Genomic DNA, 14,925 nt, shown 5'->3' on the forward strand with positions numbered 1-14,925 from the left:
AATGCAATATGAATAAGTATTGTTTTTAAAGTGTACGTACCACTAAGATAGTGATAAACGTATGATTCACACATAAAAGAGTGCAATCATATCCAAAACTGATATTTTTTTTTTTTTTTTTTTATCATTCAAGTAAATCAAGGAATTCTATCTGTACAGTAGTGGTGATTATATTTGCCTTACAGGGACTGGGTAGACCAATAAAAATCTATGGATTTATTTAGCATATTATTATACATGTACAAGTGTCAAACCCAAGAAAATATTTCTATAAATAGACATTTGGTTTTATTTACCAGCATCATCTGAGAGATGCCATGGTCGGGACCCCTAGATTCACCCCTCTCAAAAAATGCCACCTCTCGCTGGAAGAAAGCTTTCCCGTCTTGCAATCTTCACTTTTAAAATTAATTTCTTCTTGTGTTTTTAATCAGGCATTCATTCATTTATTCAAACAGAAAATATGATGGAAGCATTCAAACTGAAAATATGATGGAAGAAGAAATCTTTGATAAAAAGTACATGAACTTTTAATAGCTTCGCCTATTTTAGCACATTATCATAATTTAGAAAATCTACATATCATAGATAAATGTAGATAGTTTCTAATTACTCATTCAGTATTTAAAATACGTTTAAATATTCTCTCTACCACATATTAAATCGTAATGCTGTAAAACTTGTAATTATAACTTCGTTGTTATTTAAGAGAGCATATTTTTGGTTTGCTATTGAACTAAACCACCTTTCCCTTTGATCCTGCCACTTCTACGGCGCATTTTTCGAGTGTGTGTCGAACGCGCCCCAACAAACGTAAACAGGAAGCACGCGTACGACGGTCGACCTCGACGGTCTGACAAATCAAGTCATTCGAAGACGAAGAGTTTATATGCCTTTAATCAGGCAGGTATATCTTATTCTCAAAATAGAGAGACATTTTTGACTAATAGAGTACATATAAATCCGAATACACCCTTCTTTATAGAAAGTTGGGTAATTTTTGTGGTTCAGTTTATAACCGGCGAATCCAATCTTATCTGTATCTGGTAGCCTAACGTGTGTTATAGACTACAATAAACCACAGGGACACGTTACAATAATAATGTATACATGAAATGATTAAAAAATGTATGTGGGTCAGTATAAACATAACATTTTAATCATTTCATGTATACATTATTATTGCAACGTGCCCCTGTATGGCGCGGGAAGGATGTCATAATTAAATATTTTTGCCTAAGCTTAGGCAAAGTTATTTTTGCCTAGGCAATAATCGAAACAAACTTATTTTTGCCTAGGCAAAAATCGAATATTGCCTAGGCAGAAATATTTTTTGTTTGCCTAGGCAAAAATATTTAATTATGACATCCTTCCCGCGCCATACCCCTGTGAGTAAACTGGAACATGTTTTATGGACTACGCCATGTACAGGGTCTTTATAGAGGACACTTGACATGGAGAACTTCTTCGTAGAGGATATATACCTGACATGAGAAGTTCATGTTTGGAGAGGACATTGATCTGTTAAGTGTTATGATTGAGACAAAAAACATGAATAAGTTGTATGAATGAGACAGAAAGTTGTGCGAGTTAAAAGTTATACAAACAAGAAGGATTAAAAGTTGTATATATGAATGAGATAAGTGGTAGCCATGAGATAAGAAGTCATACAAACCGAGATGAGTAAAAATATTGTAGAGATTTGACTTAGGCTATGTTCTACTATATATGGATAGTAAATGAATGACCATGTTCAGCTTGTTCTGATGACATGACTATAGTTTTTATCTAGGGATTATCCTGAAACTTCGATATATACCTCCCTATTAATTACATAACCTGAAAATTCTCACTCGACTGACATCATTATATTCTGATGTCTTTTCTCTGCTTGTTTCATTAATTATCCGATTGTCCTGAAATTTCATATACTCACTCACAATCATCATCTCTTTTCTTATGTTGCATTTCGATATTCTGGGGCCAATATTTAAGTCACTGTTACTATAAATAGATCTTCTGTCTATAAATAGATATTCTGTGGGTATACTTACAACCACAAGCTCTTGTACAAATTTGATTTCCAACTATACCTATCTGGGGTCGAAACTGAGCTCATTGTAACTGAATAATTAGTTCGTGGCACGGGGGTGTTTGTATTGTCTGTGTTAGTGTAGATAATAAAGGAATATGAATTCTTTTTATTTAATTAACAGATAAAATGAACAGGCCCTTACCAGACCATGTGACCAAGCACAGTGCTGAACTGGGTTTAGAGGTGAGTACTGCCTTCTCAATAGAATCTTCCTATATTCTTCACTGTATAGGAATGGACTCTCCATGGACAATATGATCCTGTCCGTCTGTAGATGTAGGTAGTCTATTATAAAATTAGTAACATATCATTGTTGGAATGAAGAGTCTTCCATCAGTTTATGTATTAAGAAATTCTGATTGGGTACAACATAGTTTTGAATATTGCATGTACCATGAAGGAAGGGATGGGTTGTCATTTCGCCATAATAGGGAAATGGACTGCATTCACCATTATCATGGTATTTTGACTGTGGTCCATCTAACCTTGCATGCTTCAAAATACTATGCCACACTGGTACTGTACATATTGTGTAGCGGAACTGGACCAGGTCGGTCATCGGCGACCAGGTAGCTCAATCGGTAGAGCATCAGGCTAGTGTTTGGAGGTCCCGGTGTCCTATAAAATTCTGATCCCCATGAAATACCGACCCGGGTCAGTATTTTATGCATAAAATATTGATCCCCCCATAAAACCTTGACCCCCCTAACTGTGCTGAAACAGTTTACATCAATACAATATTCAAAGCATTATTAAATCATCTAAGCTGTAATTCATTGTTTTCACATGTTAACCCAGGTAATACACAGAGTGTCATATATCTGTACCTGTGTTGTGGGACCCCGGGGGCTAATTATTGTTATATTGCAGTACAGGTGTGAGCAGGTGACACAGACAGGTGACCAGCACACAAGTACAGGTGTGATATATTACTGAAAAGAAATGATTTGAAGCCTTTTAAAGCTTGTAATTATCAAATACTGTAGAAGTGAAATGAATTAAGATCATACACTAAAATTTTACTTTTATAAGCATTTATATCTTATGTTTTGAATATACAGCATTCAAACAAAAAATGAGTTTTTATGAGGGCAGATGAGTGCTTTAAATGATATGTTTAATTATATTTACAATGCAAACTTCCCCTTCATATTTTCATATTTTTAAACAAATTTTGGAAGGAGGTGTGGAAGAGGAGGTAATATATGATAGAGGTTGTTACTGTAGGAGGCTGTGTGATGGAGGTTGTAACTGTGGAAGGATGTATGATAGAAGTTGTTACTGTAGGAGGCTGTATGATGGAGGTTGTAACTGTGGAAGGATGTATGATAGAGGTTGTTACTGTAGGAGGCTGTATGATGGAGGTTGTAACTGTGGAAGGATGTATGATAAAGTTTGTTATTGTAGGAGGCTGTATGATAGAAGTAGTTACTGTAGGACCAGGCTGTATGATAGAGGTTGTTACTGAAGGAGGCTGTAGGATTAGAGGTTGTTACTGTAGGAGGATGTACAATAGAGGTTGGTTCTGCGGAAGACTGTAGGATAGAGGTTGTTACTGTAGGAGGATGTATGATAGAGGTAGTTACTGTAGGAGGATGTCTGATAGAGGTTGTTACTTTAGGAGGCTGTATGATAGAGGTTGTTACTGTAGAAGGATGTACGATAGAGGTTGTTACTGTTGAAGGATGTATGATAAAGGTTGTTACTATAGGAAGATGTATGATAGAGGTTGGTTCTGCGGAAGGCTGTAGGATAGAGGTTGTTACTGTAGGAGGATGTATGATAGAGGTTGTTACTTTAGGAGGATGTATGATAAAGGTTGTTACTATAGGAAGATGTATGATAGAGGTTGCTACTGTAGGAGGATGTATGATAGAGGTTGTTTCTATAAGAGGATGTGTGATAGTGGTATAATTATTACTGTAGGAGGCTGTATGATAGAGGTTGTTTCTATAAGAGGATGTATGATAGTGGTATAATTATTACTGCAGGAGGATGTATGATAGAGGTTGTTACTGTAGGAGGATGTATGATAAAGGTTGTTTCTATAAGAGGATGTATGATAGAGGTTGTTTCTATAAGAGGATGTATGATAGTTGTATAATTGTTACTGTAGGAGGCTGTATGCTAGTCTTACCAGTTGTTACTGTGGAAAGATGTATGATATATATGTATATGATGTATGAGGTTGTTATTGTAGAAGGCTGTATGATAGAGGTTGTTACTGTAGGAGGATGTATTATAGAGGTTGTTACTGTAGGAGGATGTATTATAGAGGTTGTTACTGTAGGAGGATGTATCATAGAGGTTGGTAATTCTTTATTTAGGACTGTCCGGAGCATATATAAAGATAATGATCATTGATGGTATGAATTTATTCACATTACAAACATCAGCTCTAATGTAATATATCACTTAACAAAAAGAATTAATTAAATTTATTGATCCACCCAAAATATTTGCCAACACTGTCTATTTAGAAAGTCTGAATTTTAACAGTTGGTCTCCCTATTATTCATCCTATTTATCAAATAATTGTGAAGTATTTTTCTACACAAATCATATGTACATGTATGTATAACAGTTAGTCATATGTATTTTAAATGACAGTAAAATTGGTAAAATTCTATAGATTTTATATGTCAAAACAAGTAACAGACATGGTCAATTGATTTAAAATTAAATATGAATTATAAGGAAGATATAACAAATTTATAATGTAAGGTAATACAGTTTATCAGTAATATATCAGAGATTTATATAAATATTCGTTAGATATATATAGATCTCTGTTGATGTAATTTTCTGTACAGCTAATTACAGGAACCTTAATTTACCTGTTCTGGTACAGGTTACAGGTAGTAATTACTCAACTGTTAAAACAAACATTCTATCTCGAATGATTAAGTTTTTGAGCAAATAGGATGACACATTTATTATTACTGAATTTTATTTGAGGCATTTATCTTATTTGTTAAGCAATGAAAATAAACTTGTATATAACCAAGAGGCCCAGAGGGCCTGTATCGCTCACCTGGATTTCATGAGATATGAAACAAGAATGATGATTAAGGTATTGCTATGTCAATATATCATAGGCATCTTATATGGGTATGTGAGGTTTTTATGCCAAAAAATGCATTAATCCATGAAATGAAATTTAATATTGGCGCAACCCCATAGGGATGCTACCACACAAATGTGAGTGATATCCATTTCTTAGTTTCAGGAAAGAAGTTGTTTAAACCAATTGACCCCCCCTTTTTTTTCTCTTTTTTTTAAGAGTAAATGATTTATTACAATTTTTAAAGAAGCAGTTGAATTATTGATCAGGCATATTTTATTTTAAGACAAGAGTAATCAATAAGTTCAGTTATATTGGTTCAGAGAACAATAATGAACTGATTCTTTGTCAACTCAATAAACCAGGAAATAACAAATACACGAGGTAAATATTAAATGGCTATATAGCATATTAATTGGTAATATAGTATTTACACTACACCTTGGGATGGTATTATTAAAATACCAATACAGCATTTACAATACACTTTGAGATGGTAATATTAAATGGTAATATAGTATTTACAATACACTTTGAAATGGTAATATTAAATGGTAATATAGTATTTACAATACACTTTGAGATGGTAATATTAAATGGTAATATAGCATTTACAATACACTTTGAGATGGTAACATTAAATGGTAATATAGTATTTACAATACACTTTGAGATGGTAACATTAAATGGTAATACAGTATTTACAATACACTTTGAGATGGTAATATTACATGGTGATATAGTATTTACAATACACATTGAGATGGTAATATTACATGGTAATACAGTATTTACAATACACATTGAGATAGTAATATCAAAATGGATATGTAGGTTTACAATACACATTGAATGGTAATACTAATAATTGAAATGACAATATAGCATAGAAATAGTATAGAAAAGGTAATATTGAAAATGGAAATAGCAATATGGAATTGACAATACACATTGGAAAAGTAATATTAAAAATGGAAATGGCAATATAGCATTGACAATACACATTGAAATGGCAATAATCTTTTGATGTTCCAATTTGAAAACTATCACACCAAAAGAACACACCCTATACATATGCAGTAACTAAAGTCAATGGAAATAAACAATTGACCCCTTTTGACCCCGCCCATGAGTCTGCAGCCGGAGGGGGGTCAGTTCCTTCCTTTATAAAATTTTGAATCCCTACCCAAAAGGATCCTACCAGTCAAATACGAGCTGTTTCAGACAAGAAGTTCATATCAATTTAGCCAAATTGACCCCTTTGGCCCCACCCTCAGCCCCCTGGGGGGTCAACCCCAAAATTTGTACAATTTTGAATCCCCACCCCATGACCATGCTACCATACAAATGTGAGTGATATCCATTGCTTAGTTTCAGAGAAGAAGTTGGGGGGGTCAGCCTCACCATTTGTACAATTTTGAATCCCCACCAAATACTGATGCTTCCAGGCAAATATGAGCGATATTCATTGCTCGGTTTCAGAGAAGAAGTCGTTTATACAATATAGCCCAATTGACCACACTAGGCCCTGCCCCTCAGACCCCTAGGGGGTCAGCCCCATCATTTGTACAATTTTGAATCCCCACCCGATAGTGATGCTACCAGGCAAATATGAGCAATATCCATTGTTTGGTTTCAGAGAAGAAGTCATTAATATCAATATAGCTATATTGACCCATTTTCGCCCCGCCCCTCAGGCCCCCAGGGGGTCAGCCCCACCATTTGTACATTTTTGAATCCCCACCCCATAGTGATGCTACCAGGCAAATATGAGTGATATCCATTGCTCGGTTTCAGAGAAGAAGTCGTTTATATCAATATAGCCCAATTGACCACATATGGCCCTGCCCCTCAGGCCCCTGGGGGGTCAGCCCCATCATTTGTACAATTTTGAATCCCCACCCGATAGTGATGCTACCAGGCAAATATGAGCGATATCCATTGCTTGGTTTCAGAGAAGAAGTCGTTAATATCAATATAGCTTATATTGACCAATTTTTGCCCCGCCCCTCAGGCCCCTGGGAGGTCAGCCCCATCATTTGTACAATTTTGAATCCCCACCCCATAGTGATGCTACCAGGCAAATATGAGCGATGTCCATTGCTTGGTTTCAGAGGAGAAGTCGTTTATATTAATATAGCTATATTGACCCCTTTTGGCCCCACCCCTCAGACCCCTGGGGGGTCAGCCCCACCATTTGTACAATTTTGAGTCCCCACCCCATAGGGATGCTTCTGACCAAATTTGGTCGAATTCTGATCAGTGGTTATGAAGTCAATTGTTGACGGACGGACGGACGATGGACGCTACAGTATGGCATAAGCTCACCTTGGTCCTTCGGACCAGGTGAGCTAATAATTACAAAACAAAAGGTTTTAAGTAGGGTTTAAAACATCTTCACTTAATGCATCATAACTTATATATTTTGTTAATTATGTATGATTTACCCCAAAACTCTCATAAAATCTTCTTCTGCCATATTGATTTTAAATACATGTGTATATGACATTATATTTCTTGCATTGAAGTACACGTTTAAGAATCAATCAATATACGTGTATATACATGTATATGTACATGTACATGTAATCAGGGATCTATATATATATAGTTATATAGAATTCTCTGATATAATATACTTGTTTATTTAAATCAGAAAAAAATATTTGTATATACATGTATATCATGTTTAAATGTACATAGATTAATTAATTTATACTAAATCATTAACACTATAAGTTTTCTTTAACCATATATATTATACATTGTATATACATTGTATATAGGCCTGAAGGCCACACCTGTGTGCTGGTCACCTATAGCAACAGGTCATGATCTCAACTTTGCAGCTGATTATAATTTAATAAGCCCCCTGGCCCCATCATCAGCTGTGAGACATGTAGGAATTATGTATAAGAGCTCAGATGATTTAATAATGCTGTTAAGTTTGCTTTTATATAAACTGTTTCATCACTAGTTAGGGGGGATCAATATTTTATGGGGTAGGTCATTATTTTATGCATGAAATACTGACCTGGGTCGGTATTTTATGGGGGGGGTCAATATTTTATATGACACCGGGTTCGAACCGCGGTCTGGCCTTGCATTTTTCCACTCCTACTACATTTGGTGCCTGTGACCAAACATTGTTTCAAGTGAGGTGAATATTTGACAAGGGGATACCCGAACCTGGGTTGTGAGTTGTGAAGTCTTCGGGGTCGAAGACTTAAAAAAGGGAGGGAAAGAGTGTAGCGGAACTGGACCGGATCGATCATTGACGACCAGGTAGCTCAATCGGTAGAGCATCCGGCTAGTGTTCGGAGGTCCCGGGTTCGAACCCCGGTCTGGCCGTGCATTTTTCCACTCCTACTAAAATTGTACCTAACTTCATGTATTTGCCAGTAAATTCACTGGCTTCTTTGTTTATCTGAGAAACTCGAAACAGGTATGATAAACTAATAACCGAACATTGATGTTCGTTTAATAACTCTCTGCAAGAGTTTGATGCTCAATATGAACAAATATGAAGATTTCCATAAAAGACACATCACATATTGCATCCGTTAATCTGTTTAATTCTAAATGAACATTTTTAAATGTAATTTCAGTGTATATGTTTTTACCTTTAGAAAAATAAGGCTGTTAAGAAGGATTTTGTGAAGGCTTTTCTGAAACGCCACTTACCTAAACAAAGACTTCTCCATGGTGAAGATGAGGAGATCAAGAATAAGTTTGTGATGCTGGATAATTCCAGAACAAACAAAACAAGTAACAAAAGACCCACACGGAAAAAGAAAACACTTTCTACGAGGGAGTGCAAGAATTTAAAAATATTCAAAGTGGAAAAAGAAGATCAAAGGTAAGAGATACGATTGGAAAGTAGAAAAAGTCCTGCAACACTTTGTGAGTGCTCGGTTATTTTAAATTCAAGGTATTGATTTCTTTTTTAAATGATTCTTATTGATTTTAACATTAATACTTCAAGACTATATTTATGGAAAGCTTATTTTTGTGAGCGAGATAGCTGCATTTGAGTTAATCATTAGCACAAATAGCCAGGTTTAGGTAGTTCGGTTTTGTATTGTTTAGCATCCTATCAACAGCTATGGTCATTAAAGACAGTCTCCACTGTGTGCGAGAAGGGTTGTACGTACTTGTATTAAAGATTCTAAACAAGTAACATTATGTCAGTAGTATATTTCCTTTTTGCTGCTATACAATTTGAATTCTTAAACTTATGTATATCAACCAAGGAGGCCACGATAGCTAAGTCAGTTAGAACACCGGCTACCAATAGCCTCAGTTGAAGGTCCGAGGGGCATGGTTCACACTCCCTTGTCTGTTTATGTTTCTCGGGAAGCTGGGAAACTGGCCGGTCTGCGCTGTCGATGTTGTGTTCTTAGGCAAGACACTTTACCCTAGTTGCTTTAGATGGCATGCGATGGGCCTTCCGTATATTGTTTAGTGAGGTAGTCACCAACTACAACAAGGAGATCCTGCCTCAAAATGACCCTGGCAGTTCACTGGGCAATAAACCAGCGAACATTTATCAACTTAAAACTTTAATATTAGATATTGGAGATTATTGATGTATGTTTCAGTAGTATATTTTCTTATCGAATATAGAAAAATTAATTCTAATATTGATGCATTTTGCATATCATCTTAAAACATTTATTTGTGTTATGCTCCATTACAGATATGAATCTTACTTACCTCTTCATCACCTTTGGCTAGAATACATGGAAGAGCTCACAAACTTTAACAGGTAGGTCTATTTTTATCTTCAAGTTAACTACATTGTAGGTATAAATTGCTTTGTTGAAACCAGCATCTTGTACCAAGATAAATAGAAAGAAGAAAGACACACAAACAAAACTAATTTGTTGTTTATTTGTATTTTCAACAAAATTTATGATTCAGATGGGATACCAAAAGATTAAAGGAATGTTCCATCTCAAAACACCCACAAAATTATGAGAATTGTTAGCTTCATTTAGTTTCGGCTCCAAATTCCTGAATTACAAAGTAATGTATTAACTCATCAAAGTTAGTACAAAAGATATGACAGAAAAAACGTAAGTGATTTATAAATGTAATATCCATTTTTTTTTCTCGTAAAAGCAAGTACAAAAGTTTCTGTCAATACCTCTTTTCTTCAACTTCAAATTCATTTTTCAAATTAAAGGGGAAAAAAAAGTTTTTTTTTTATCTACATTGTATTTCTAAAAAAATATCACTCTCAAAATATGTCTAAATGTCTGTTTAATAATAAATTTCAATCATGAACTACTACAAGGGTATAATGATTTAACTTGTTTCTGTTCAAGTTTCACACCTGGTAGGATGACAAATGTACAGCAGAGATTACTGAAGGCTGACCTGCATGGTTCTCTGCTCACAGTTCAAAGGTCAAAGTGCCCCAGCTATGTAGGGGTCACTGGGATTATCTTACAGGAAACCAGGAACACATTTCTTCTGATCACCAAGGAAAACAAAGTAAAATGTAAGTCTGTATACTACTCATGTAACCCTGGTAAATACCAGCTGCAATATACCACCTGGCTAAAGGCATTTAAATTTAATTATTCATGCACTGTTAAAATGGTGTCCATGAAGGGACATGGGTATTATACTTAATCTTACTTGTGAAAGCATCGCTGTAACCACTGAAAACATCAGGACGAGTTCTTTGCTGGAGGGGCAGTATATAACCCTGTTTCATATTTTGTACATTTGTGGAGGTCAGTTTGAAATGACTTTATATTCAGCTGGCCTGATATAAACTTGACACATTTTAATCTACTAAAGTGTAACATCCCTATACACAGTCTGTAAAATGTGTTGATATGAAAATGCATTGTTTGTATTTCCACACTGTTTACCTAAGAATCTTACATTGAAGAGTTTTAGACAGTCAAAACACATCTTAATAATGTATTCCTATTATTTGTCATATACTTATCAAAAAGTGTTGTTCACCTAGATTTTGTATAATCCTTCTCTATTGTTTGGCTGGTGTTGTGGCATCTCAAAATCCCCAAATAGGACACCAAAATATATGAAGTTGTAAGTTTGACCTCATAGAATTGATCTTTGTGCTTTTATCCTTTAAAAAAAACTAAAGTCTAACTATAGTGATAATATATTAATTGATAACATTCTGATTCATTAAACAATATTTTTTATGTATTCACAATATAAATACAAAATTTCACCCCTGGACAATCCACATTTATATACATAGTAATATTTTATGGTATTTTACAATGATTATAAATTTTGACATTGTTTATTTTACAGGTATCCCCAAACAACATTCGGTGTTCACTTTCATGTTGGGCTCGTACAAGTTCACCATCTACGGCAATAACTTCCGAGTTCGGTCCAGTGAGAGAGCTGTGCGCAAATTCAAATCAAAAGCTACTGTGGATTTTTGATACAAAATAAAATATTATTTTCAAAAACTTTATAAATTGTGTTATTACACTGATACCACACTAAAATTTGCCATTTCATTTCATGGATGGTATTTGTTACAGTACACTTGTCTTCTGACTACAAATTTACCTCCCTTTCTAACAGGTATTTTTTTCCACAAGCAAGTTTCCGATTTGGAACTTTAGAACAAGTCATTGGTGTATTTCTAAACTAAAATTTCACAATTATAAAGCCTTTCAGACTGCATCAGCCTTATGATATAGCTCTGAAAATTATCCCCTAAAGGAAAATAATACATCCGTTCCAACCTTGTCAAAAGTTTTGTAACATGATGCCAGAAAGTGACCCTTTATATCACCATATATGAGTTGTATGACATTTTTAGAAGATTATCTCATCATAATCCTCCTCTCACCTAGACATGTATGTGGAAGTCTTTGAGTGTATAAAGGGTGTTGAATTGTCAAAATAATACTTATCCAATGTTGATAAAAAATGTATTCATCATACTGTAAAAATGGGTTAAAACTTGTTCAAAAGTGAACCAGAATATCGAAAGATTCATTTTTCAAATTCCCTTCGACTGCAGGTGTATCCAAATTTTTAGCTCACATAGCCTTGAAGAGTCAAGTGAGCTTATACCATATGGTGTGGCATTCATATTCCATGTCATCAGTCTTTTTTTTTTTGTTAACCAAAATGCCCAGAATCAATATTTGGCAGGTAGATTTCTGAGATGATGTTAAACAATATTTATAAAAAGAAATGACCTTGACCCATATTTAAGGTCACAGACTGAAGTAAAATTATTAAAACCACAGAAACAAGTTCTTTGATAAACTGAAAGGCAGAAAATCATCAACGAAATGAATACCAGGTGAGCAATAGAGGCCTAATGGGCCTCTTCTCACTAGGTAGGCTTCCTTGTTTTTTAACATTAGAACACCCGATACCCTAGTAAAAATGCAATGCTGTCACAGCAGCCATTTAATTACCAAAGGTACATCTAAATTTGTCAGCAATGCCATGTATTGAGGTCATGTCTACATGTCTGTAAGACACAACAGGGTCAGAAAAAAAACAATAATTCACCCCTTGGGAATGAGACCTGGGTTCACCCCACGGCACTGGGGAACGAGACCTGGGTTCACCCCACGGCACTGGGGAACGAGACCTGGGGTCACCCCTGGGGAATGAGACCTGGGTTACCCTGGGAAATGAGACCTTGGATCTCACCTTTAGTTGAGATTCCTGTCACCAACTATCTGATAATTTGTTTTTCATTTAACAAAAGATATAATTTTGTCATAATTTTTAAGTTGTTGATGAAAATCCCATAGTGTACTGCAGAATGAAGAAAACACACACATTCATAATCATATATTAAAAGTTTATTGCAAAAGTACACATGACACAACAAATCTATTAATATTTGGTATGTAAAGTATTTTAATATAAAAATATAATTTGCTTGAGTTTTATAAAAAAAACAAAAAAAACAAATGGGACACAGGAAATGTACATCAATAATATAATTATATTTATGTATATACACATCTAAAATCATTTATGTTTATCATAGAGACATTCTTATGTTCGCTTTGAAGTTTAAAATATTCCATATTATTTCCAATTACCAAAGCACAGAGATCGGAGAAACCGAGTTTATTTAGGTCGTTTCCTGTGGTATAAATTTATACGAACTTGACACTGGCAGTCGCTGATAAAACAACACGAAATCCAATGTAATGTTTTTATTAACCAGTTCTAATCCTAACCTGAATAGGAATTATGAGCTAACGTCGGGCGTCTGTCATTTTACTGCTCGCTACTGATTTTTAACTCACCTGTGTATCGGTGTCGTCACATTTCCCCGTGGCGAACCCCTCACTTTGGATTCGCCACATACAGTAAGCGGTGATATCAATCGATCTGTAGCAATATCAGACCCAGGTAAAAACCTATTGTTTTGGTTTTTGCTTCGAAGATTTTACATCCCAGACGTAAAAGTTTAATTGTCTAGTCGCTTAATTATGCTTTTAAAACCCCATTACGTTTTGCCTGCTGCTGACTCTAAAAATAACATTTAATTTTACCCACAATTCTTAGTCGACTTCCTGTTGGGGAAAAACCACACGAGGCAGAATCAACAACAACACAGTTCTGAACATGACAAAACCCCGACATAACATTACCGTTTAAGGTAATATTTAACTGTTTTTTGACATTTGAACCATCAAAATTACACTATTTGTTGATAAATGTCTAAAACTTAAAGAAATACGCGATGACTTTCGTGAAAATCGGAGCATTTCTATTTTTTGTCCCGATTGTTCTATTCGAATAACCGAAAAATACGACTTTTCCAACCCAATTAAACGAATTTTTTTAACATGATTTAAGAGAAAATGGTTTTGGTTTTTAAAATTTTACCCAATTAAACGAAATACCCGATTAAGCGTTACCCGATTAAGTGGAATGCACTGTATATCTAATTTTGACACATTTTTTATGTGTTAGTAGACTTTTGTGAAGTATATCACAACCAGTATTGGATTTAATGTATGGTGTTTGGGTGAACACACTTTTTACCTTGATCAGACAAATGTGATAATCTCTTTCGACTACACTATAATCTTATGTACACTGAGGAGGTAAAGAGTGTATACTGGTACATCTATTTGATTACTCTTTGTTTAAAATATTATCATAGACACATGGAAGTCTATAGGCCTCCTCATTCTGATTCAGAAACAGACTACTTTGGAACTAGATGAAAGGGAAAGCAGAAATCTTTTCAATTTGACCTTCATCAATACCGTTGGATCCAAAAAGATGCAAAATATTAGCACTCTGTCACCATAAGGGATTTGGTGAAAAGTGAACACACGAAAGGAAAAAATCTTTATTTTTCCTTTAAGTTATTTTTTCTTATTCCTTGATTTCTGGATAAATGAATACATGTAGATGAAGGATCTCCAACCATTTTGTAATGGAGGCATAAAAATTTGGTATTCGGAGTGGGAAAAAATGGGGGTGGGGTGGGGGCATTTCTTCTAACCATTCTATTCTGTTTTTGTTGAAATAAAGCTAATTTGGGATAACATATCACATCATACAAATATTATAGCAGATAATGTAGTTCTTAGGATATTGAATCTTACACAGATACATGAAAACTGGACAGACATGGGTGATTATTATATAGTACCTCATAATTTCCCTATAAAGCAGCTGAACTAAGGTGAGCAGATACACAGATACTAAAACAGATCCTATAAAACACTAACCTGCCAACTTGGTTGGTTCAAAATAAATAACAAAT

At 34.8% G+C, this 14,925-nt stretch overlaps 1 protein-coding gene across 3 annotated transcripts; it reads left to right on the forward strand.

Moving 5' to 3' along the window:
- The first annotated feature begins 797 nt into the window (after nt 1-797).
- Nucleotides 798-11,631, forward strand: LOC117337474 (ribonuclease P protein subunit p29-like). 3 transcript variants are annotated; one of them, XM_033898472.1, is made up of 6 exons: nt 798-907; nt 2,217-2,278; nt 8,789-9,018; nt 9,859-9,927; nt 10,490-10,665; nt 11,463-11,631. In XM_033898472.1, exons 2-6 carry the CDS (start codon nt 2,222-2,224, stop codon nt 11,597-11,599), a joined length of 669 nt encoding a protein of 222 aa, XP_033754363.1. In that variant the 5' UTR covers nt 798-907; nt 2,217-2,221; the 3' UTR covers nt 11,600-11,631. The 3 variants fall into 3 exon arrangements, with proteins under 3 accessions (XP_033754363.1, XP_033754362.1, XP_033754361.1); XM_033898471.1 differs by having other exon boundaries at nt 810-903; XM_033898470.1 differs by lacking the exon at nt 798-907 and adding an exon at nt 1,455-1,523.
- The last annotated feature ends 3,294 nt before the right edge of the window (nt 11,632-14,925 follow it).

Source organism: Pecten maximus, chromosome 11 (assembly GCF_902652985.1).
Source record: "Pecten maximus chromosome 11, xPecMax1.1, whole genome shotgun sequence".
NCBI classification, from domain to species: Eukaryota; Metazoa; Mollusca; class Bivalvia; order Pectinida; family Pectinidae; genus Pecten; species Pecten maximus.